General features: G+C 46.9%; 1 protein-coding gene across 4 annotated transcripts in view; it reads left to right on the top strand.

Annotated features, from left to right (window-relative positions):
- ppp2r5a (protein phosphatase 2, regulatory subunit B', alpha isoform) overlaps positions 1 to 25,278 on the top strand; it is a 191,847-nt gene that overhangs the window by 112,545 nt on the left and 54,024 nt on the right. For all 4 annotated transcript variants that reach the window (XM_085981269.1, XM_085981270.1, XM_085981268.1 and 1 more), the window contains exons 3-5: positions 7,780 to 7,881; positions 9,742 to 9,834; positions 23,579 to 23,709. In XM_085981269.1, the coding sequence (XP_085837395.1) occupies positions 7,780 to 7,881; positions 9,742 to 9,834; positions 23,579 to 23,709 (326 nt within the window). The remainder of the gene's footprint in view (positions 1 to 7,779; positions 7,882 to 9,741; positions 9,835 to 23,578; positions 23,710 to 25,278) is intronic.

Genomic DNA, 25,278 nt, shown 5'->3' with positions numbered 1-25,278 from the left:
CTTTGAGGAAGTAACATATAGGGTGGATAAAGGTGAACCAGTGGACGTAGTGTATTTAGACTTCCAAAAGGCATTTGACAAGGTGCCACACAAAAGATTATTGCTTAAGATAAAAAATCACGGGATTGGGGGTAATATTCTGGCATGGATAGAGGATTGGCTATCTAACAGAAGGCAGAGAGTTGGGATAAATGGTTCATTCTCAGACTGGCAATCAGTAACCAGTGGTGTTCCGCAGGGGTCAGTGCTGGGTCCCCAACTCTTTACAATCTATATTAACGATTTGGAGGAGGGGACCGAGTGTAACATATCAAAGTTTGCAGATGATACTAAGATGGGAGGGAAAGTAGTGAGTGAGGAGGACATAAAAAACCTGCAAAGGGACATAAGACAGGCTAAGTAAGTGGGCAGAGATTTGGCAGATGGAATACAATACTGGAAAGTGTGAGGTTATGCACTTTGGCAGGAAAAATCGTAGAGCAAGTTATCTTAATGGCAAGAAACTGGAAAGTACTGAAGTACAAAGGGATCTGGGGGTCCTGGTGCACGAAACTCAAAAGGTTAGTATGCAGGTGCAGCAAGTGATTAAGAAGGCCAATGGAATGTTGGCTTTCATTGCTAGGGGGATAGAATATAAAAATAGGGAGGTATTACTTCAGTTGTACAAGGTATTGGTGAGACCGCACCTGGAATACTGCGTACAGTTTTGGTGTCCATACTTAAGAAAAGACATACTTGCGCTCGAGTCAGTACAAAGAAGGTTCACTCGGTTAATCCCGGGGATGAGGGGATGGACATATGAGGAGAGGTTGAGTAGATTGGGACTCTACTCATTGGAGTTCAGAAGAATGAGAGGCGATCTTATTGAAACATATAAGATTGTGAAGGGGTTGGATCGGGTGGATGCGGGGAGGATGTTCCCGATGATGGGTGAAACTAGAACTAGGGGGCATAGTCTTAGAATAAGGGGCTGCTCTTTCAAAACTGAGATGAGGAGGAACTACTTCACTCAGAGGGTGGTAGGTCCATGGAATATGCTGCCCCAAAAAGCTGTAGAAGCTACATCATTACATAAATTTAAAACAGAAATAGACAGTTTCCTAGAAGAAAAGGGAATTAAGGGTTATGGGGAGCGGGCAGGAATTTGGACATGAGTCTAGGTTCGGATCGGTCATGGCCCTGTGGTTAGCGGAGCGGGCCCAGGGGCCGTGTAGCCTGATCCTGCTCCTGTTTCGTGTGTCTAATTCTGTTAGATTCAGGAGATAGTCCTGTGATAGTGGATTGGCGGTTAGGATCAGATCAGCCATGATCTTATTGAATGGCGGAGCAGGCTCGAGGGGCCGATTGGCCTACTCCTGCTCCTATTTCTTATGTTCTTACATGCTGGCCCTCCCCAACATCATCCGAAGACATGACTTCAATTAAACATTGCGACAATCAAAGCCATTATCTTCAGTTCCCGCCACAAATTCCGTTCCCTAGCCACCTATTCCATTCTTCTCCCTAGCCATTGTCTCCGGCTGACCCAGACTGTTCACAACCTCAGCTTCCTATTTGACCTTCCGACCCAATGGCTTCTCCATCACAAAGATTGCCTACTTACACCTTCGTAACGTAGCCCATCTCCAATCTGCTGTAGAAACCCTCATCCATGACATCATCGTTGTCGATGACACCAAACTTGGGGGTGTGGCAAACTGTGAGGATGATACCAATCGACTGCAACAGGACATAGAAAGGCTAGCAGAATGGGCAGACAAGTGGCAGATGGAATTTAATAGAGAGAAGTGTGAGGTGATGCATTTTGGCAGAAGGAACAGGGAGAAGCAATTTACACTTAATGGTACAATTTTAAAGAGTGTGCTGGGACAGAGGGACCTGGGAGTTAATGTGCATAAGTCCCTGAAGGTGGCCGGACATACTGAGAGAGTGGTTAGCAAAGCATATGGGATCTTGGGCTTCATAAATAGAGGTATTGAGTATAAAAGCAGAGAAGTTATGCTGAACCTTTAAAGTGCTGGTTAGGCCACAACTGGAGTATTGCACCCAGTTCTGATCACCACACTTTAGGAAGGATGTGAAGTCACTTGAGAGGGTGCAGAGGAGATTTACCAGAATGGTTCTGGGGATGGGGGATCTTAGCTACAAGGACAGGTTGGAGAAGCTGGATGTTTTCATTAGAGCAAAGGAGGTTGAGGGGTGATTTGATAGAGGTGTACAAAATTATGATGGGTTTGGATAGGTTAGACAGGGAAAGGCTGTTCCCACTAGTTGATGGTACAAGGACTAGGGGATATCGATTTAAGGTTTTGGCAAGAGATACAGGGGGGATGTGAGGAAAACTTTTTTACGCAGTGAGTGGTGAGGATCTGGAACTCGCTGCCGACGGAAGTGGTGGGAGCGGAGACACTCAATGTTTTCAAGGGGAGACTGGATAGGCACTTGAAGGAAATAAACTTGCGGGGGAACGGGACTGACTGGATTGGTCCACAGAGAGCCGGCACGGACTGGATAGGCTGAATGGCGCCCTTCTGTGCCATCATGACTCTATGACCATGACTCGATGACCATGCTCTTGTTACCTCCAGACTCTGAATATTGCAATTCTCTCCTGGCTGGCTTCTCGTCCTCCACCCTTCATAAACTGGAGCTCATCCAAACTCTGCTGCCTGTATCCTACTCTGCACCAGGTCCCGTTCACCCAGCACCCCTATGCTTACTGACCTACATTTTCTCCCAGTTGTCCAAAGCCTCAATTTTAAAATACTCATCCTCGGGTTCAAATCCCTCCATTGTGTCGCCCCTCTCTATCTCTGTAACCTCCTCCATCTCTACAACCCTCCAAGAACTCTGGCCTTTTGTGTATTGCTGACTTCCTTTGTCCCACCATTGGTGGCCATACCTTGTGCTGCCGAAGCCCTAAGCTCTGAAGTTCTCTCCCTAAACCCCTCTGCCTCACCAGCTGTGTCTCCTTTAAGATGCTCCTTAAAACCTACCTCTTTCACCAAGCATTTAGTCACCTGTCCAATATCGCTTTCTTTGGCTTGGTTGGGGGGCGGGTCAATTTTTGTCTGGTTACACTCCTGCGTATCACCGTGGGATACTCTCCTGCGTATCACCGTGGGATACTCTCCTGCGTATCACCGTGGGATACTCTCCTGCGTATCACCATGGGATACTCTCCTGCGTATCACTGTGGGATACTCTCCTGCGTATCACCGTGGGATACTCTCCTGCGTATCACCGTGGGACATTCACTATGTTAATGGCGCTATAGAAACGCAAGGTGTTCTATCGCAGGTTCGAGTACAGGAACAAGGATGTCTTGCTGCAGTTTTACAGGGCCTTGGTGAGACCACACCTTGAGTATTGTATGCAGTTTTGGTCGCCTTATCAGAGGAAGGATGTTCTTGCCATGGAGGGAGTGCAGCGAAGATTCACCAGACTGATACCTAGGATGGCAGGAATGACGTATGAGGAGAGATTGGGTCGATTCGGCTTATATTTGCTGGAGTTTAGAAGAATGACAGGGGATCTCATTGAAACTTATAAAATTCTAACAGGACTAGACAGACTAGATGCAGGAAGGATGTTCCCGATGGCGGGGGAGTCCAGAACCAGGGGTCACAGTCTAAGGATAAGGGGTAAGCCAGTTAGGACTGAGATGAGGAGGAATTTCTTCACCCAGAGAGTGGTGAACCTGTGGAATTCTCTACCACAGAAGGCAGTTGAGGCCAATTCATTAAATATATTCAAGAAGGAGTTATATATAATTTTAAGGCTAAAGGGATCAAGGGATATGGGGAGAAAGCAGGGACAGGGTACTGAATTTGGATGATCAGCCATGATCTCATTAAATGGCAGAACAGGCTCGAGGGGCCGAATGGCCTACTCCTGCTCCTATGTATCTATGTATGCTATTTGTAAGAATGAGATAAATGGCAAGATTTACACCGACCTCTTTGTAGTTAAAAGTAACTTGGCCACTGTGTTGCTTTTTGTTACGTCAGATGGAGTTTCAGCATATAAATTCAGAAAGTGATTAAAAACTGCTTCGATGTATTTATATGTACAGCTGCTAAATTTATAAATAGTATCCCTTTGCTTAATATGGGGCACATGCATTTGAATGTACATTCTGCATAATGTTACCTGTTTTTAAAAAAAAAAAAAAAAAAAAAGATTTTTGGTCTTGCGTGGCCCCTTTAAGGGGCTGCGCAGGCCAATCAAAATACCGCGCATGCACGGTTTTTACATTAAAAAGCCAGCTGCGTGGGTTCCCTGGAGTGCCACGTGGCCGGGCAGCTAACTTCTGCAGTGTTACAGAAATTCAAGTATTGCCTGAATCTGTATATTAATTAGCTTTGAGTGCTAAGTGCAGTTCTGGGCATTCCATTATAGAAATCTGAGCCAATGAAAGATGCAATAGGATGATACCAAGAATGAAACAAAAAATGATAAGTAAAAAATGGAAATTATTTTCACTAGTTGGTGAAAGGGGGCAAAAGATTAGTACTAGAAAAAGAACTTGAATTTACATTGTGGCATATGTCCTCAGGACTTCCAAAAGTGCTTTAAAACGAATGGATTACTTTTGAAATGCAGTCATTTTTGTTATGTCGGCAGTTAATTGGCACATAACAGGGTTCCACAAACAGCAAATGAATGAATCATTAGATAACCTGTTTTTGATGGTGTTGGTTGAGTGAGTAATGTTGGCCAAGAGGCCATGGTAACTCCCCATCTCTTCTTTGAATATTATCATAGAATCTTTTTAAGTTCACCTGAGCAGACACACAGGGGCTTAATTTAACATTTCATTTAAAAGATGGCACCTCCAACAATGCAGCATTCCTTCAGTGATGCACTGAAGTGTCTGCCTAAGTTATTTGCTCAAATCCATCATGAAACTTGAACCCACAATCTTTTGACTTGGAGGCAAGAATGCTATCAAATTAAAGCATAAAGGGGGAGATTCAATGGGATATTTTCTTGCAAAGTGTTATTGGGAAATCACCACGAGTAGCTATTTAAACCAAGTGAAGCAGGACATTAAGGAGGGGAATAGAAAATCACAAAGAAAAATATAAATGGGTGCACCGAGCAGAGCAATGGGATTAGAGTAGCTAGCTCTACTGGCGGAGATAGCTCTAGTACAGGCACGATGAGCCAAATAGCCTCCTACTGTATTGAATTGCTGATGATTCTGTAGTACTGTAATAGTGCTTAGGGACATTACCTGTGTGGACTTGTTTAGCTTTCAACATTTTTGTTTAAAAATCCAGTAGGAAAAAAAATAGCATTTTAAGGCTTAGTGCATATGTACTGTAATGGGAAATTAAAGAAAAACTGGCAGCTTTTCTGCTTTAGTCAACCAGGTTATCTCCTTTCTCTGGCACAATTTGTATGAGAATGCCCATAGAAGGTTGTCTCCATTAGATGTGAAAGGCTTGGATGTGGTGCTGATTCCATTGCCAAACAACCAGGACTATCCAAGAACAGATGTCGTGATAATGTGCACAGTCTCTTGCTTTCTCTCTTAACTTAAACAGAAAGTTTATTGATCGTACTTTTTAAGCTGTATTAAGAAACTGGTTGCACTTTTATATGCTTTAGTTTCAGTTCCAGTTGGGAATTTACATATGTGAGGCAGATAAAACCATCCTTAATTATTACAAGGTCAGTTGTCTTCAACAGATTCAAAATGGAAATTGAAATGATGAACTATTGGCTTTTTATTTTCTTCAATACAGTTCGAAGGGTCCCAGACCTGAAACGTTAACTCTGTTTCTCTCTCCACGGATGCTGCCTGGCCTGCTGAGTATTTCCAGCATTTTCTGTTGTTATTTCAGGATAACATGTTGGGTTTCAATTTTGACATTTATATGTAGCCTGAAAATAGTTGAAATGGGGTCTTAATTTGCATTAAGATTGTTCCTGTTGATTATCGAATTCCATTACATTGTAATCAAGTGTCCCATTGCATATAGTTAAAGGTATAAGTTTTCCTTAACTTTATTGCACGATGTCTCTTTGTTAATCATACCCATATATTTCACAAGATGATTTATACAGCATGCGTTCATGTTCTGCTAATTGTTTTACAAGAGTACTTCTAAATTTAATTACAGTGCAGTTATGTTGTGTTTCATTTTAATCGCATGCAAAAATTAAGCAGAAGAGTCAATCACTAATTAAATAATTGTTTCACTCAAATGGCTGTTGCTTAAATGTTAAAATAGTAAAATCTCAAAAGTACGTTTTCTGCACTTCCTTAAAATACCCCTGTTTGGTGAAATATGTTCAGTGATACTGGATAGGCATGAGATGCAGATTAAATAAATGAGCATGAAACTTGCAAGAATTTGTATGCAAAAGGTTAAGTGTTGTACACATCTGCACCATAGTATAACAGCCAGTATCCTGTCAATTTCGGCTATATAAGATTAGTTAATGTTGGTGTACTGCTTTTAAAAAGTCCGTGGAACAAGTTTTGTGGTGAGTGGCATGTATAAGAACAGTTTTTTAAATTATTCGTTCCTGGCATGTGGGCGTCGCTGCCAAGGACAGCATTTTTTGCCCATCCCGAATTGCCCTTGAAGGCGGCAATATATTTCCAAGTCAGGATGGTGTGTGACTTGGAGGTGGTGGTGTTCCCATGCGCCTGCTGCCCTTGTCCTTCTAGGTGGAAGAGGTCGCAAGTTTGGGAGGTGCTGCCGAACAAGCCTTGGCGAGTTGCTGCAGTGCTTCTTGTAGATGGTACACACTGCAGCCACGGTACACCGGTGGTGGAGGGAGTGAATGTTTAAGGTGGTGGATGGGGTGCCAATCAAGCGGGCTGCTTTGTCCTGGATGGTATCGAGCTTTTTGACTATTGTTGGTGCGGCACTCATCCAGGCAAGTGGAGAATATTCCATCACACTCCTGACTTGTGCTTTGTGGATGGTGGAAAGGCTTTGCGGAGTCAGGAAGTATGACACTTGCCACAGAATACCCAACCTCTGACATGCTCTTGTTGCTACAGTATTTATGTGGCTGGTCCAGTTAAGTTTCTGGTCAATGGTGACCACCCCCCCCCCCAGGATGTTGATGGTGGGGGAATCGGCAATGATAATGCCGTTGAATCTCAAGGGGTGATGGTTAGACTCTCGCTTAAAAAAAACAAAAAAAAACGCAATGTACAGGTTGAGCGTCCCGAATCTGGCAACCTCGGGACCGAGGCCGAGCCGGTTTTTGGGTTTTTCCGGACTTCGGAACGTGTTTCTGATGTCCAAAGTCCGGAAACGCCCGAGCCCAGGTTGCGATATTTCCAGACTTCGGACATCAGAAACACGTGCCGAATCCAGAAATGCCTGGGCCCAGGTTGCGCTGTTTCCGGTTTTTGGTAAGCCTCCCTCAGGGTGTCTGGATTCCGGAACATTTTACGGATTCCGGACCCCTGCCACCAATCGTCCCGGATTCCGGATCTCCGGATTTGGGACGCTCAACCTGTACTTTAAAATATGAAGTTATTGTATGGGGTTTTGGAATCTTGAATGTAATGTAGAAAATCATGTGTTACACAAGTATTGAAAACCTTTACAGTTTGAATCAACTTCAGGTACGTCTTTGGAATTTTGTGGGAAAAATTGGCAACTATATTTAACTAATTAGAATAAATTGTATATTTCAACTGCTTGTTTTCAGATAAATTGAATACTGTTACAGTTTTCTTGGAACTTATTACCATAACCTGTTCTTGAATAAAAAGCCTTCTCACAAACTATAATCTTGTTGCAGATTACCTGTAATATTTTCAGAACCCTTCCTCCCAGCGACAATCCGGATTTTGATCCAGAAGAGGATGAGCCATCCTTAGAAGCAGCATGGCCTCACATGCAGGTAATAAACTTGTAAAAAAAAAATTGTGTAGTTTCTGTAAAAGTATCTTTTTTTCTAAATTCCTAGTTGCATGTTTAAATGCTGTAGATATTTCAGGAAGTCAAAAATGTTGCTATATTTCACTATATGCAGCATATAATTCTAGCTATTCACATTTACAACAGAACATAAAGCACAGTTAACAACCTGTCCCTCATTTATATATTAATGATGAATCTCTCATGACCTTATGGTCAGTTGGAGGAAATAGTATGTTTTTTTAAACAAGAGAGATTTTGCACCTCCTCTGGAGCAGGTCAGATTAACAGATGTTACTGTTACATCATTGTCCATTGTTTTCAATGTGCGTGGGGGCGGTGACAGCATTACCAATGCGAGGATTTTAATGTATGTTGATAACAGATGGAAGATCTCTATCTCTCATCAGTAAGTGGCCTCAAAATTTTAATGCTAGTACGCCTGTAGATGGTGCTGTGAGAGTAACGTTACATGACTCATTGAGTCGAGTGGGACGCCACCTAACAATGGGCTGTAATTAGGCAGCACTGTCCCTACTATTTCACAGCAACCTTTTAAACGACTGCTCGCTAAGAACCAACTACCCCCTGCATAAACTGTAACCAAGTTTGGCTCTGATATGTTGAAAGCCCATGGGTACCTCCTCCACCCCTACTGATGGTGAAATCCCACCCTGCGCTGCTCAAGGTGTCTTTCCCTCCCCCGAGAGCAAATTTAAGCCTTGCTGTCTTGAAGACCCAGTTACTATCTCATCCTATCCCTCCCCCACCTTTCTGAGAGGAAAATCCAAAGAGCTGCTCACCACAACCCCTACGCCCCACTGTGAGGACAATTTGTACCCGGGGAAAGAAAAGGGCCCTCCTCTCCCCTGCCGAGAAAAATTTAGATTACAGAGAACAGTGCATAGCAACCCCCACCAGCAGCTGAAAAGAAAATCTGGGCATGGTGGAGGGAATGGGAGCACCCCTGCTGAGATCTTGCCAGTCCCCCTCCTCAATTTGTTCTCCTCTCGCTCTCCTTTCTCCCTCTACCCTCCTCCTCTTCTCATCACACCGTCCTGCTCTCAGCTCCTGTGCTCGCCCCTACACCTTCTCCCCTGTGATGTGCTGCCCACCACTCTATCCTTGCCTGGGTCCAATTATCTTCCCACCCTCTAACCCTGCTTGCATGAATAGTGCCTGTGGTCTTGATGCCCTGTGCACAACGCCATGGGGATCAACATGTGTGAGTGTGAGATATATGTATCTGTGTCTCTATAGATTTAGATAGAGATATAGGTATATAATGTTAAACTGTAGAAGATTTTATAATTTAGTGTTGACTAAAATATCGCTTAAAATTGATGGCTATTTTATAGCACTGACTAAAACGATTGCCTCAGTCAGAAACGCTGTCCTGTCCAGTTTTTAATATGTTTGCCAGAATTCCAGTAAAATTGCAGAACATACAATTAAATATTGAAGATAGTGGTGTTTGGTTGGTACATTGTGGTTCAGAGCACTGCAATATAGATTCACACCAATAATCCGCCACACACTGAGTTCCTGTAGATTGAACCAGTTTCCCCATAATGAGAGAAAATAAGAGAAGGTTCTTTAGTGGCTGATGCACTGCTCAGGAAGATCTGAGGAGAGGTTTGAAGAAAATAAAATTATATTAAAGAAGCCTTCCCCATTCAAAAAAGCATCAATACAACCCAAGGATCTTGATAAAAGTTAATTGAAAAGAGGCATGTGGGGGATGATTGTTCGTGAGAACAATTTATGCAGATGCATTTAGATTTTAAACCTATTTGGTCCATCGGAATTATTTCTATTAATTGTCACTTTTTTTCTGTTTAAGCTTGTATATGAATTTTTCCTGCGGTTTCTGGAGTGTCCAGACTTCCAGCCTAGTATTGCAAAAAGGTTCATCGATCAGAAATTTGTACTTCAGGTGGGTGCATTAAAAATTTTCTTACTGGCTAGGTAGATGAACAATTTTGTACTTTTCAGGACCAGGTTCTCACTCACACATCAGATATTGCCTGCACTGATGCAGGTTAAAGCTCTTTCTGCACTGCCCCACAACAGTAAGCTTTGGCCCACCTCAGAGGAACACCACCTGCTGCGGGAGTATGTAAAGTGATGCTCTTGTTATACTAGGTTTTCCACGTCACATTTATGTTTTCCATAACATACGTAGCAAGGAAACGCTGAATCCAAAATGGCATCTTACTGTATCAACTACACTCAGCAACATCCCAGATTTCACATGTTTATTGCAATGGCGCTCACCGTTCATTACGCTTACAGCTGCCCACAGATTTTCTGTGGGCTTTTGGGCAGCAACTTGTGGTCATCGGGTGTCTGAAACAGCGCAGCGCCCTCTACAGTGGATCTGGGACCTGTGAACAGGACAAGCAATAGAGTGTTTCATCAACAAATCAGATTGAAGAATCCTCATGCAGAGTCTAAACCAGGAAGTGCAAGTTAGAATATTTAATTCAGAGTAAAATCATGTACAGAAAGTGAAATAAAGAGGGAAAGAAAATGGGATGAAGAGAACGATAAAACAGACAAAGTAAAAGAAAAATTGGTTTTAATTTTTAATTAAAAAAAAAAATCTCCAACAAGAATTAAAATGGAGTGATTATTTGTAACGCATTTTTGACTCTGCGCATGCGCCCATTTGGCACCGTGCATGCGCACTCGATCCGGTCACGCATGCACAGTACTCAGCGGTGCTGCGGCCTGTACTGCCACACTTTCCTCGGCTCCTTGCGAAGAAGGTCATGGATTACATAGTATTACATAGGATATACTGCACAGAAACAGGCCTTTCGACCCAACCAGTCCATGCTGGCGTTTATGCTCCACACGAGCCTCCTCCCGTCTTTCCTCATCTAAATCTATCAGCATAACCCTCTATTTCCTTTTTCCTCATATGCTTGTCTAGCCTCCCTTTAAATGCAACTATACTATTCGCTTCAGCCACTCCTTGTGGTAGCGAGTTCCACATTCTCACCACTCTTTGGGTAAAGAAGTTTCTTCTGAATTCCCTATTGGATTTCTTCGTGACTGTCTTATATTGATGGCCTCTAGTTATGCTCTTCCCCACAAGTGGAAACATTCTCTCTGTATCCACTCTGTCAAAATTTTTCATAATTTTAAAGACCTCTATTAGGTCATCCCTCAGCCTTCTGTTTTCAAGAGAAAAGAGACCCAGCCTGTTCATCCTTTCCTAGGATTGGATGTGGGGGGGTGTGGGAGGAGAGGGGTTCGAAGGGGGAAAGAGAGGAAGGAGGATCAAGGGGAGGGGGGTGGAGGAGGAGGAGAGGCGAGGGGATCAAGGGGGGGGGGAGAGGCGAGGGGATGAAAGGGAGGGGGGAGAGAGGCGAGGGGATCAAAGGGGGAGGAGAGAGGTGAGGGGATGGAAGGGGGAGAGGCGAGGGGATCAAAGGGGGGGAGAGAGGCGAGGGGATCAAAGGGGGGGGAGAGAGGTGAGGGGATCAAGGGGGGGAGAGGCGAGGGGATGGAAGGGGAGAGAGGCGAGGGGATGGAAGGGGAGAGAGGCGAGGGGATCAAAGGGGGGGAGAGAGGCGAGGGGATCAAGGGGGGGGAGAGGCGAGGGGATCAAAGGGGGGGAAGAGAGGCGAGGGGATCGAAGGGGGGGGAAGAGAGGCGAGGGGATGGAAGGGGGGGAAGAGAGGGGATGGAGGGGGGGAGAGGCGAGGGGATGGAAGGGGGGGGAGAGAGGCAAGGGGATCAAGGGGGGAGAGAGGCAAGGGGATCAAGGGGGGAGAGAGGCAAGGGGATCAAGGGGGGAGAGAGGCAAGGGGATCAAGGGGGGGAGAGGCGAGGGGATCAAAGGGGGGGGAGAGAGGCGAGGGGATCAAAGGGGAGAGAGGCAAGGGGATCAAAGGGGGGGAGAGAGGCGAGGGGATCAAAGGGGGGGAGAGAGGCGAGGGGATCAAAGGGGGGGGGAGAGGCGAGGGGATCAAAGGGGGGGGAGAGGCGAGGGGATGGAAGGGGAGAGAGGTGAGGGGATCAAAGGGGGGGGAGAGAGGCGAGGGGATCGAAGGGGGGGAAGAGAGGCGAGGGGATGGAAGGGGGGGGGAAGAGACGGGATGGAAGGGGGAGGAAGAGGGGATGGAAGGGGGAGGAAGAGGGGATGGAAGGGGGGAGAGAGGCGAGGGGATGGAAGGGGGGAGAGAGGCGAGGGGATGGAAGGGGGGAGAGAGGCAAGGGGATCAAGGGGGGAGAGGCGAGGGGATGGAAGGGGGGAGAGGCAAGGGGGGAGAGAGGCGAGGGGATCAAAGGGGGGGAGAGGCGAGGGGATCAAAGGGGGGAGAGGCGAGGGGATGGAAGGGGAGAGAGGCGGGATCAAAGGTGGGGGGAGAGAGGCGAGGGGATCAAAGGGGGGAGAGGCGAGGGGATGGAAGGGGAGAGAGGCGGGATCAAAGGTGGGGGGAGAGAGGCGAGGGGATCAAAGGGAGGGAGAGAGGCGAGGGGATCAAAGGGGGGGAGAGGCGAGGGGATCAAAGGGTGGAAGAGAGGCGAGGGGATCAAAGGGTGGAAGAGAGGCGAGGGGATCAAAGGGGGGGAGAGAGGCGAGGGGATCAAGGGGGGGAGAGAGGCGAGGGGATCAAGGGGGGGGAGAGGCGAGGGGATCAAAGGGGGGGAAGAGAGGCGAGGGGATCGAAGGGGGGGGAAGAGAGGCGAGGGGATGGAAGGGGGGGAAGAGAGGGGATGGAGGGGGGGAGAGGCGAGGGGATGGAAGGGGGGGGAGAGAGGCAAGGGGATCAAGGGGGGAGAGAGGCAAGGGGATCAAGGGGGGAGAGAGGCAAGGGGATCAAGGGGGGAGAGAGGCAAGGGGATCAAGGGGGGGAGAGGCGAGGGGATCAAAGGGGGGGGAGAGAGGCGAGGGGATCAAAGGGGAGAGAGGCAAGGGGATCAAAGGGGGGGAGAGAGGCGAGGGGATCAAAGGGGGGGAGAGAGGCGAGGGGATCAAAGGGGGGGGGAGAGGCGAGGGGATCAAAGGGGGGGGAGAGGCGAGGGGATGGAAGGGGAGAGAGGTGAGGGGATCAAAGGGGGGGGAGAGAGGCGAGGGGATCGAAGGGGGGGAAGAGAGGCGAGGGGATGGAAGGGGGGGGGAAGAGACGGGATGGAAGGGGGAGGAAGAGGGGATGGAAGGGGGAGGAAGAGGGGATGGAAGGGGGGAGAGAGGCGAGGGGATGGAAGGGGGGAGAGAGGCGAGGGGATGGAAGGGGGGAGAGAGGCAAGGGGATCAAGGGGGGAGAGGCGAGGGGATGGAAGGGGGGAGAGGCAAGGGGGGAGAGAGGCGAGGGGATCAAAGGGGGGGAGAGGCGAGGGGATCAAAGGGGGGAGAGGCGAGGGGATGGAAGGGGAGAGAGGCGGGATCAAAGGTGGGGGGAGAGAGGCGAGGGGATCAAAGGGAGGGAGAGAGGCGAGGGGATCAAAGGGGGGGAGAGGCGAGGGGATCAAAGGGTGGAAGAGAGGCGAGGGGATCAAAGGGTGAAGAGAGGCGAGGGGATGGAAGGGGGGAGAGAGGCGAGGGGATGGAAGGGGGGAGAGAGGCGAGGGGATGGAAGGGGGGAGAGAGGCGAGGGGATGGAAGGGGGGAGAGAGGCAAGGGGATCAAGGGGGGAGAGAGGCGAGGGGATCAAAGGGGGGGAGAGAGGCGAGGGGATCAAAGGGGGGGGAAGAGGCGAGGGGATCAAAGGGGGGGGGAGAGGCGAGGGGATCAAAGGGAGGGAGAGAGGCGAGGGGATCAAAGGGAGGGAGAGAGGCGAGGGGATCAAAGGGGGGGGAGAGAGGCGAGGGGATCAAAGGGGGGGAAGAGAGGCGAGGGGATGGAAGGGGGGAGAGAGGCGAGGGGATGGAAGGGGGGAGAGAGGCGAGGGGATGGAAGCGGGGAGAGAGGCGAGGGGATGGAAGGGGGGAGAGGCGAGGGGATGGAAGGGGGGAGAGAGGCGAGGGGATGGAAGGGGGGAGAGAGGCGAGGGGATGGAAGGGGGGAGAGAGGCGAGGGGATGGAAGGGGGGAGAGGCGAGGGGATGGAAGGGGGAGAGGCGAGGGGATGGAAGGGGGGAGATGGAAGGGGATGGAAGGGGGGAGAGGCAAGGGGATCAAGGGGGGGAGAGAGGCGAGGGGATCAAAGGGGGGGGGGAGAGGCGAGGGGATCAAAGGGGGGGAGAGGCGAGGGGATGGAAGGGGAGAGAGGTGAGGGGATCAAAGGGGGGGGAGAGAGGCGAGGGGATCGAAGGGGGGGAAGAGAGGCGAGGGGATGGAAGGGGGGGGAAGAGACGGGATGGAAGGGGGAGGAAGAGGGGATGGAAGGGGAGGAAGAGGGGATGGAAGGGGGGAGAGAGGCGAGGGGATCAAGGGGGGAGAGGCGAGGGGATGGAAGGGGGGAGAGGCAAGGGGGGAGAGAGGCGAGGGGATCAAAGGGGGGGAGAGAGGCGAGGGGATCAAAGGGGGGAGAGGCGAGGGGATGGAAGGGGAGAGAGGCGGGATCAAAGGTGGGGGGAGAGAGGCGAGGGGATCAAAGGGAGGGAGAGAGGCGAGGGGATCAAAGGGGGGGAGAGGCGAGGGGATCAAAGGGTGGAAGAGAGGCGAGGGGATGGAAGGGGGGAGAGAGGCGAGGGGATGGAAGGGGGGAGAGAGGCGAGGGGATGGAAGGGGGGAGAGAGGCGAGGGGATGGAAGGGGGGAGAGAGGCAAGGGGATCAAGGGGGGAGAGAGGCGAGGGGATCAAAGGGGGGGAGAGAGGCGAGGGGATCAAAGGGGGGGGAAGAGGCGAGGGGATCAAAGGGGGGGGAGAGAGGCGAGGGGATCAAAGGGAGGGAGAGAGGCGAGGGGATCAAAGGGAGGGAGAGAGGCGAGGGGATCAAAGGGGGGGGAGAGAGGCGAGGGGATCAAAGGGGGGGAAGAGAGGCGAGGGGATGGAAGGGGGGGAGAGAGGCGAGGGGATGGAAGGGGGGAGAGAGGCGAGGGGATGGAAGCGGGGAGAGAGGCGAGGGGATGGAAGGGGGGAGAGGCGAGGGGATGGAAGGGGGGAGAGAGGCGAGGGGATGGAAGGGGGGAGAGAGGCGAGGGGATGGAAGGGGGGAGAGGCGAGGGGATGGAAGGGGGAGAGGCGAGGGGATGGAAGGGGGGAGATGGAAGGGGATGGAAGGGGGGAGAGGCAAGGGGATCAAGGGGGGAGGGAGGCGAGGGGATCAAGGGGGGAGGGAGGCGAGGAGGGAGGGAGGCGAGGGGATCAAAGGGGAGGGAGGGAGGCGAGGGGATCAAAGGGGAGGGAGGGAGGCGAGGGGATCGAAGGGGGGAGAGAGGCGAGGGGATCAAAGGGGGGAGAGAGGCGAGGGGATCAAAGGCGGGGAGAGAAGTGAAGGGATCAAAGGGGAGGGAGGGGAAGGTAGGTGGGGGGGAGAGAGGCGAGGGGATTGAAGGGGAGCGAGGGAGGCGAGGGGATCAAAGGGGAGGGAGGAGAAGGAATCGAAGGGGGGGTGGGAGGTAGGGAGGAGAGGGAATCGAAGGGGGGGCAGGAGGGAGGAGAGGGAAGGGGGTCGGGAGGGAGGACAGGGAATCAAAGGACTGGAGGGAGGAGAGGGGTTCAAAGCAGAGTGGGGAGGAGAGGGGATTGAAGGGGTAGCCTTGGGGAGCTCTCGAATTTGGTTCTTATTGTCGATGACTCAACGACCAGGCAGGAGTTCTGGGCCAGAGGTGGCAGTGGGCCCAAACACTTGCAGAGGAAAATGATATTGGAAGGCGAAAACTTTGACTGCCATCCTTGATTGAATGGTGGGCATCCGTGCGTTTACCCCACATATTGTAGTTCTGTAACCAAGAATGCAAAGTGGCCCTTTGGTGGTGCTGTTTTTCCAGCCTCACTATCTTATGCAGCCATAACTGAAACCCAACAAGAGTTTGTAATCCCAGTCAAATCCGCAATATCAGAGAGGGGAGAGGATAGGGGATTGAAGGGGGGAGGGAGAGGAGCTCAGAGAGGGGGTGAAAGTCAGGAGCTCAGGGGGAGGTCAGGACCTCAGGGATAGAAGGACAAGAACTTTTGGGGGAGCACGTTGAGAACAGTGGCGGAGGAGCGGGGTGTGAGAAAGAACATGATCCAGCTGGGAAGATGGATCATGTTCTTCCACCCCCACCTCCTTTACACCTGCACCACGTTCTCCCTCCCCTCTCTCCCCCCTGCCCCCAGGCTGCAGCGGTTGAAGAAGGCAGCTCACTCCCACCCTCTCAAGGGCAACTAGGGATGGGCAATAAATAAATAATTTTTTTTAAATGAGAGCGTAATTAGTGTTGGTCCTACAACATGCATAACATTACATTATGTGTTATTTGCTGGACTCGACTATTCCAATGTTCTTCTGGCCAGCTTCCCTTCTTTCACTCTCAATGAACTTGAGCTCATCCAAAACTCTGCTGCACGTATCCTAACACATAGCAAGTCCCATTCACCCATCACCCCTGTGCTCACTAAGCTGCGCGGCTGCGCAGCTGTCTGGAGGTCCCACGCAACCCATTAAAGGGACTGCGCACCCAAAAAAAATTAGGGGGAACATTGTCCACTAACACCTTGATTTTAAAATTCTCATCCTCATGTTAAAATCCCTCCATGGCCTCACCCCTTCCTATCTGAACTCGGCAGTGTAAGTGCTCCTCACCCAGAAGAGTGAGCCCTGTCTGTTCTCTGAAAGCAGTAATGTTAGCACTTGTGAGCTCGAGTTGGCTGTCACACTGAATGGATCATATTACACATTGCAAAGATCTTGATTACTCGGGCAGGCAGGATCTAATTACACATTCCAGACAAACTGCTGGGTGTCTTTTGCCTTCCAAGAGGACCAGTCAGAACTTTGGTGTTACATATAGTTACAGCCTAATTAAAATCTGAAGGAATGAGACTCCACACTTGTAAAAGTTAATTTTCAGTGCCAGAGAGGTTGTCACCAGTGTTCCCGTTAAGCTGCGCAGTGGTCTTGAGTTCCCATGTAGGCCGTTCACCGGCTTTTTTATGGGAGAAACCGCTCATGAGCAAAAATTTGATTGGGCTGCGCAGCCAAACAAAAATGACAGGGAACATTGCTTATCATGCCATTAAAAATTCACTTACACTTGAATGGATAAACCCTAACCTTTTTCTGGTGTGTTTAGTAGGTATCTAGTGGGTAAGTACCGCCAATTCACACCCTTGCATGTATTTCAATGCAGAGTCTCTCGGCGAGGTACTGATGTAACGCAGCTTGTGGAGGAGCAGGGTAAATCAGACAGCAACTTCCGTATTTCCGCATTTTACTGCACATGTGCGGACGCCAAAAGTTGCTGTCCGATTTACTCCATATTAACGGTGAGCACTGATAGCCTCACTGTTATTCTTACCGCAAAATCCAGGAATATGTTTTGGACCTAACCCCCCATCCCTTGAATCACTAGTTTATGCCACCATATGTAACATTATAGTCGAAGTACACCAGCTGTACACATTGGGTGCTCTGGCGTTCACTGACATTTGGTGCACTGCTGCAATACGCGTAAAACGGCTTAGAAATTTGGGCGCGGCCTGCGCCTGAATGGTGAGGCCCAGAACACACCTAATATTGGATCTCTGGCCTCATTATCATCGAACCGGCGAGCTGTGGACACTAGCAGTTAGCTTAGGAGGCCATTTCACAGAATCACAGAAACCCCACAGTGCAGATAGAGGCCATTTCGGCCCATCGAGCCTGCACCGACACATATCCCACCCGATCCCCGTAAACCCTACACCAACACATATCCCACCCTATCCCCGTAACCCTACGTATTTAATCCCCCTAACACTAAGGGTCAATTTATCATAGCCAATCAACCTAACCCGCACATCTTTTGGACTGTGGGAGGAAACCGGAGCACCCGGAGGAAACCCACGCAAACACGGGGAGAATGTGCAAACTCCACACAGTCACCCGAGGCCGGATTCGAACCCGAGTCCCTGGCGCTGTGAGGCAACAGTGCTAACCACTATGCCACCTGAAAAACAGGTGCTATGTGGCCAAATTTCTGGGCCAACACTCCTTGCATGATAAATGTACATAAGACTTTAAGTTAAAATAATACTTAACTGATAAATCCCCACGATCATTCGTGCAAATAGTTAACCTTTTAACTAACTTCTGCTGTACTCATTCTGTTTTTGAGGTTAGTCCAATAATGATAGTTTCTTGTTATTAAGCAGGCCCTATTTGTGCTTGCAGTCAAATGGATTTCTTTGAATTATTACTCTAGTAAAGGGTACACAGCATCCCGGGTGCCCAATTAATTCCTTTTTGCTCATGGATATTTACTCTGGAGACCTATTATTACGATGTTGACAAAATGGTCTTCATTTTCACAAAATAATTTTAGAAATAAATATGACTTTTACCCCTTTAAGGTTTCTTGGCAGGAAAAAGAAAAGCATTGACGTCATTGTGAGCAGATTACAGATTTAGTACAGGGGTGCACACTGAAGGCAGACTTGGCCTCGCTGGATGCTGTTCAGTTAGGTTGCTGAAATTAGTTCAAAATATTTTGATCAGAAAGAGGAAAAAGATGAAACATTTCTGACTTCATCTTTGTTCACAATTCTCAAAAAAAACTTGTAAGTATTTTGAGTAAACTGAATGCAAGTCTGAAAGATAATATAGCACAAAGGTACAATTAATTTTTTTAAATGCCAATGTCCCTTTTAGTTGGTCTTTTCCCCCTAGTCCTCTGGCATATTCTCCTCCTTTGAACACCTCACCTTGTTCCACCCCTCTTGCCTCTTTAAAATATTCATTGTCTAGCACCCCTCAGCCCCAGCCACATTACCCGCCCTCCTTTCCTCCCTCAACCTTTGTACTGAGTGACATCTCATTCTTGGTGATTTTAATCTTCATTGCATCTCCCCTTGCCCTCTCCCCTGAATTAAGTGGCCTCTTGTCCTGAAATCTCTCCCTTCATGTAAACTCTCCTACCCATATGCAAGGCTACCCCCTTGACATCACCATCTCCAGTGGCCCCTCTACACTTAAGGCATCTCTACTCTCATGGTCTCTATCATAGACAAGGCCATAACCGAATACTTTGTTGTATTCCTCATCACCCATATCCCTCTACTGCCTTCCAAGCCCACTTCTGTGACCATTCCTGGAAAACCCTTTCCCCCCCCAACCCCACGTCACTTAAAACTGCACTTTCCCAACTGCTGTTTCTGCTTCTACCCCCCCTCCCCGATTGAGCTCTGAGCCTAATTTATCTCGTATCTGTTCTCATGCAGTCTGACAGCAAACGGCGAGAGATGGTTCTGCTCTGGGATTGTGGGGCAGAATGCTGAGGAGTTATTTGCGTTTTGGATCATTATACTGTATGAAGCCAAGTTGTATCATTTGAACTCAGTGAATCTGATCATAATTGTTGCCCTGTACTTTTTGTTTTGCTATGGAATAAAGCAGCTTAATGATTCAAACCAAGCTTTAACTCTTAAACCTAGTTTAACTCTTGTCTGATCTGATGCCAGGCTATCTAGTCCAGATTGTAAGGTGATACCCATTGTTTTATCCCTGGATCATGCTAGCTTACAAGTATATATGTATAGGGCAGTGTGATCCAACTCCCATTAAAATTATACACTCAGACCACTTAAGGAAATGATTACCACCAATGAACCCAAGAAGGTAACTTGGACCCAAATTCATAACATAGTGATTTGGTTGGATTTATTGTTTTTGTTTGAATTAATTATCTTCAAGGTAATGAACAGAATGGTCACTCGCCGAATAAAATATAAGCTGTTACTTTAGAGTACTGGTTGCTAAGGATACAGTGTTCTGAAAGGCAGATTACTTCCTGCTGATGACCTGGAATCACTTAGCAATATAGAAGATCTGTCAGTAACCTGTGGAGCAAGCATCTTTGTGGTTGTGCAGTGTCCTGATTAATTTTTCATGTTGTGAAGATAAAATGATATGTTGTAAGTACCTTGCATTTCCAATGTTTTTCATTCAAGCTTTTTGGGGACACAGTAGAATTTTAATATGCCATAAGTAATCAGTGCAACAATTTCCTTTGATCTAATTTGCATATAAATTGATTTAACTAAATTAAAAAACATTTAATCAGCATTGGGCGGAATCGTGCACCACATGCCAGTTTTAGGAGGCAAAAACTTTACCAGCTTTGAACAAACCAGGATCAAATAAATATTAATATTCACCCCAAACAAAGGCCTGTTGGTTAAATGTATTCGCTTGATTTTGCTTTCTGTTTCCTATGATCCTACAAAGGTTGTGAAGTGGATTTTATTTTTACCACAATGTTTAACATGTACGAGCACTGATTCGTTGAGGCTAAATACAGCATATCCTACTTAAACACCTTGTTGTAATGTAGATTGGCAAAGTCTTCCATGCCTCCTGTTGGCTATGAAATAGGGATCAATTGGCACTTTGAGCATGATAGCTTGGACAAGATGCTGATTTTATGGTAGTCACATCGCTGGTTTCCACTAATAAACCACGGTATGTGGTTTCCTTAAAAGCTGTGTTTTTGTACAAAATGAGGAAATAGTTCCTGGAAGTTTGTTGATATTTTCTCCTCTTTCTTCTATGTCAGCTGTGGCTCAGTTGGTAGCGCACTCGCCTCTGAGTCAGAAGGTTGTGGGTTCAAGTCCCACTCCAGGGACTTGAGCACAAAGCTAGGCTGACACTCCAGTGCAGTGCTGAGGGAGTGCTGCACTGTCGGATATACTGTCTTTCGGATGAGATGTTATACTGAGCCACGTCTGCGCTCTCAGGTGGACGTAAAAGATCCCATGGCACTATTTCGAAGAAGAGCAGGGGAGTATCCCCGGTGTCCTGGCCAATATTTATCCCTCAACCAACATAACAAAAACAGATTATCTGGTCATTGCTGTTTGTGGGGCCTTGCTGTGCGCAAATTGGCTGCCGCGTTTCCCACATTACAACAGTGACTCCACTTCAAAAAAGTACTTCATTGACTGTAAAGCGCTTTGAGACGTCCGGTGGACGTGAAAGGCGCTATATAAATGTAAGTCTTTTTCTTTTTTCCCGATTCCTGCAGGGGTACCATTTCATACATACCAACTTGCTACAGTACCTTGCACAAGTGCCCATTCCTCATCTGTGAGCCAAACCAAAGAATGTTGAGCTATTCTACCATAGGCAATATCACAGCTGTGCCTCATCCTGTCTGGACTTGATGCCCACATAATTGCACTTCCAGCATTGGTCACTGGATAGCTGTCAGGAGTGAGATTCCTAGCTGATTTTGCCCCCCCCCCCCCCAAATCAAGGTCATGGGGGTTAATTGTAGAACCCCATCTCCTACCCTGGCTGAGATCAGCTAATCCAATTGTGATTTGTAAACAATTACTTTTATTTGATTGCAAGATTTTTTTTTTTAACATGCAAACTGGAATGTTACTTTCAATGTGTAAACTTTTCTTTTTTCTTTCTGTCTCCTGAGGCCCCACACTATTGCCCAACCGATATGGACAAGTAAACTGTCTCCAAGCACTTGTCAGTGCCAAACCACTGTTGATCTGACTTGGGTGCTTGTGAGCAGCCTGAATAACTGACTGTTTTTATTTTGCTTTCCTTATACGTATTTGGGGATGTCTTTGGCATTCATGGTTTGATTACTGACATTGTACTTGACTGGGGGACCTAATAGATCATTCAAAGATGCAGGTTAATGAATCAAATGGTTCCAGTCAATTCAAACATCTATATGGATGAGCTGTCCCTCTAATGTAGTTGAGAGAATACATTTCTAATGTCCTTTTTTTTAAGTAAGTCTTCAAAACATTTTGAATGGTGACTTATTTCCTAAGAGATGCATAGTTATTCAGAGACTCGATCGTGGTTTTTTTTTACATAAGTGGAGCGTGACGGTGTTTTGAATATTGATCTTGTGTTCAAGGTTAACGCAGAGCAGTGCCATTGTTGTCTTGAACTTTCAAGGCAAATAGTAAAGTTTGCAATTACTGTTTGTACTGAACTGTTATTAAATAAATTAATTTATTGGCTTATAGCCTGAGCTTTGATCTGATGGTGTTTATCAACCCGTCTTCCAGTAAACTGAAGTGGCAAGAGTTACGTTTGACACCTGGGTCTTGCTATATTTACTTAGATTTTGGGTTGGTAAATGCACAGTTTGGTTCATACGGGATGTGAGGTCTGCTTACAGCAGTGGTTAGTGATGTTGTGCCAAAGGAACTATCTTCAGGTATGCTATTTCCTTTCCACGCCCGGTGATGTGCTTTAGTTTTCCAGGCATGTGTTGAGGCTGGAGTCCTTTTAGATTGGTTTGATTGAGGAAGATGTATTTGTTTCACAGCTCTATTCTATATTTATTTCTATTCAAATGATGTGCTCGTTCCACTTATGAGAGATATGGGTAGTCAATCTTAATTGTATAACTTAGATGAGTTTGCTCTTTGGTCAGCAATTTCTAGACTGGCAATTAGTACCAGCCTGCAATGTACCTTGGCCTGAGATTATGAATCACTGTTGGCGAGGGTATTGAGGAGTTGCCTCACAGTTACACATCTTTTGGACTTTACTCATATTGGCATGGTACTGCAGGTCAAGTCCATCATCATAGTTATATGTTTGCATCCAGCTCACTGCATTATGTGCACTACACCATTCCTTTCCAGTGATGTCCACATTTCTGTCCCAGAAGTATTCTCCCTCTTGTTGGATTGACCCTTTGGAGACCTAAAAGATCTTCCCTAGTTCAAATTCCATAACTTGTCCTGGGTCTAACCTTCTAACCACCCATGTAAATACAGTTCTGAATAGGCATCTTATGACCCTGTTCTGCTTTGCTCTTGTGAGACTTTCACCACAATACCTGCTGTCCCAATTTATATTTTCTTTCAATTTAACTGTTGTTTCACTTTGTCTTGGCTCACATATTTGTGTTATGAATTTGGGTGTGCTGTAAATACTTTGAGTTTCGGTGTTTGCAGTTGCTGCCCAAAGTAAGCTGAGCATCTCATTTTTGCAGGATTTGACTCACTGCTCTATATCTACTTTTATGATAGCATAACCTGGGGATATAACAAGCATCCTCTTGTACTTTTGACCAGGTACTCGTGTCCTTCATACGTGTATTTCTTAAATTTTTCTGATGACTGACTGGGTTACCACTAGGCGAGGCTTGATACGAATTGTTAAGCTTATTTTACAGTAAGGTGAACATACAGAGCAACAGTTATGATCAGGTTCACTTAGTTCAATCAGTAAAACTTATCTTTGTGTAATGGTGCAAAATAAACAACATGCCGTGCTACCCTCCATCAGACCACTTTCTCCTCTTGTTTCCTTTCTTGTTTTCTTCCTTCCTTCCTTTCTTGTTTTCTTGTTTTTCTTTTTCATATGTTCTGTATTCTTCAGCTCTAGGGCAGCAGTATAATTTTGTAGGTCACTAATCTGGTAAAAGAGATCTTGCTTGACAGTACAAATAGAATTATTTATATAAATTTTACTGGAGTAAAATTAAACAAATTGTGCTAATCTAAATTCTCTTGGTCATAATTGTACTAGGGTTTATTAAGATAATATTTTCTAGCTATTAAGTGCATCTTAATCAAAGACCTTGTCTCTTTTCTCCCAAACAATTTTTTTCCAGCTTTTGGAGTTGTTTGATAGTGAGGACCCACGTGAGCGGGATTTTTTGAAAACTGTTCTGCATCGTATTTATGGAAAGTTCCTTGGACTACGGGCGTTCATCAGGAAACAGATCAATAACATTTTTCTACGGTAATCTAAAGTACATGGTTTCCTTTCTGTTTAATAAAAACTGTGCCACTGTAGCAAAGGTCTATAAATTGTTACAAAGGCCAATGAAAACCATGTGAAGTGTCTGGACAACATTTTATAGATGTTCTATACATTTAAACTATAGGAAGCCTCCAAATAGAGTGACATCTTTGGCCTGCAATTGTTCTGTACTTTATTTCTGTTCTGTTCACTGTTGGCTCCCATTGGGATTTTCAAGTTGCCATTATTCTATGTTGCTTTCAACTTGTACAGAATAGTGCTAATTTATCCTTTTGCTGATGAAGGTTCAATAAGGCATGCTGCGTGCAAGCACTCAGTCCATGCTAAATTGGTTAGGGCACCACGGAGCCGTCCAGGGCACCTGCCTGAAACTAGCATTGGACCCATTGTCTATGCAAGTAGAGGGCCTTGTGCCTCTTCCAGGCCCCTTTATGATATTGGATCACGACTGACCGCAACATACGCCGTTGTGCTGTGGTCAATTTTCTTGAGTCGAAAGCAGCCAAATCAGAGGTCCTTTAACGGACCCCTGGAAGTTGCCACCAAAAAGGTAAGTAAAAAGATGTTTATTTGCCTGAACGTGGAGCCAGCAGAAGTAGGATTCCTTATTATTGCTCCACATTGAAACTACGGGCCTCTGCTGTACACCACTCACTCCCTCCCAATCTCCTCCCGCAGACTTACCATAGGCCTGGAGCAGGTGTCCACACTAGCCGAGTTTCCTCCTCTTCATGATGGATGCACTGCCTCTTCGGGCACGCTGGTCACGTCCTGACAACACAAGAGGCCCAATTCTGGCCAGTCATCTTGCGCATTAGTTTTGGTGCAGCGGCCATTGCTAGGCCCCAGTCTTCAGTTGTCTTAACTTTTTTTTTTTACTTCCTGTTAATTGTCGGCAGTTGTTTTAAACAATTCAATGCTGTATCTGTTTTGCGTGCATTATCTTCATAGACTTCACTGTAAATTGGAATTTGACAAAACAATTAGTAGTGCAGAACACATTTGTGTTGTCTTGTGTGCATTTGTTCAAATGTTGCATGTAGGTTTGTGCCAGTGGCAGGGTTAAAGTGGTAAATATGAGAAGCAGGTTTACAATTTGTCATTCTGACTGTCTTCTTGGTGGAGTATCTGAAGAAAATTTTTAGGGCTGTCTCAAAAGTTCTCATTCCTTTCCCAAATGGGCAGCTTTTTTTTTTTCAGTGGTATATGCTGTGTGCTTTTGTTTGGAGATTGTGAAATTGGTGCTCTACAGTAAATGTAGATAATCATCCAATGTTACATTATGTTTAAAAACTGCTGCTATCCTGAATCCTCAGTATTTCCAGGGGCAGCACATTGAAATAAGTGTCAGAAAATTGAGTATTTGGAACAGAGGATCTCCATGCTCCACCAGCAATTGACCACACTTTGCAGCATCAGAGATGAAGGATTTCTGGATTGTTCTCTCCAAAATATGATCACCTAAGAGGCAGCGCTCGAAAGTTCAGGACACGGAAGTGTAGAAAGAGAGAAGTGGCTGACCAGCCACTTGTCACAGTCCCATCCAAA

Source organism: Somniosus microcephalus, chromosome 3 (assembly GCF_052327205.1).
Source record: "Somniosus microcephalus isolate GS21.2 chromosome 3, FLI_Smic_1.0, whole genome shotgun sequence".
Lineage (NCBI taxonomy): Eukaryota > Metazoa > Chordata > Chondrichthyes > Squaliformes > Somniosidae > Somniosus > Somniosus microcephalus.
This window is presented reverse-complemented; position numbering and strand designations above follow the sequence as displayed.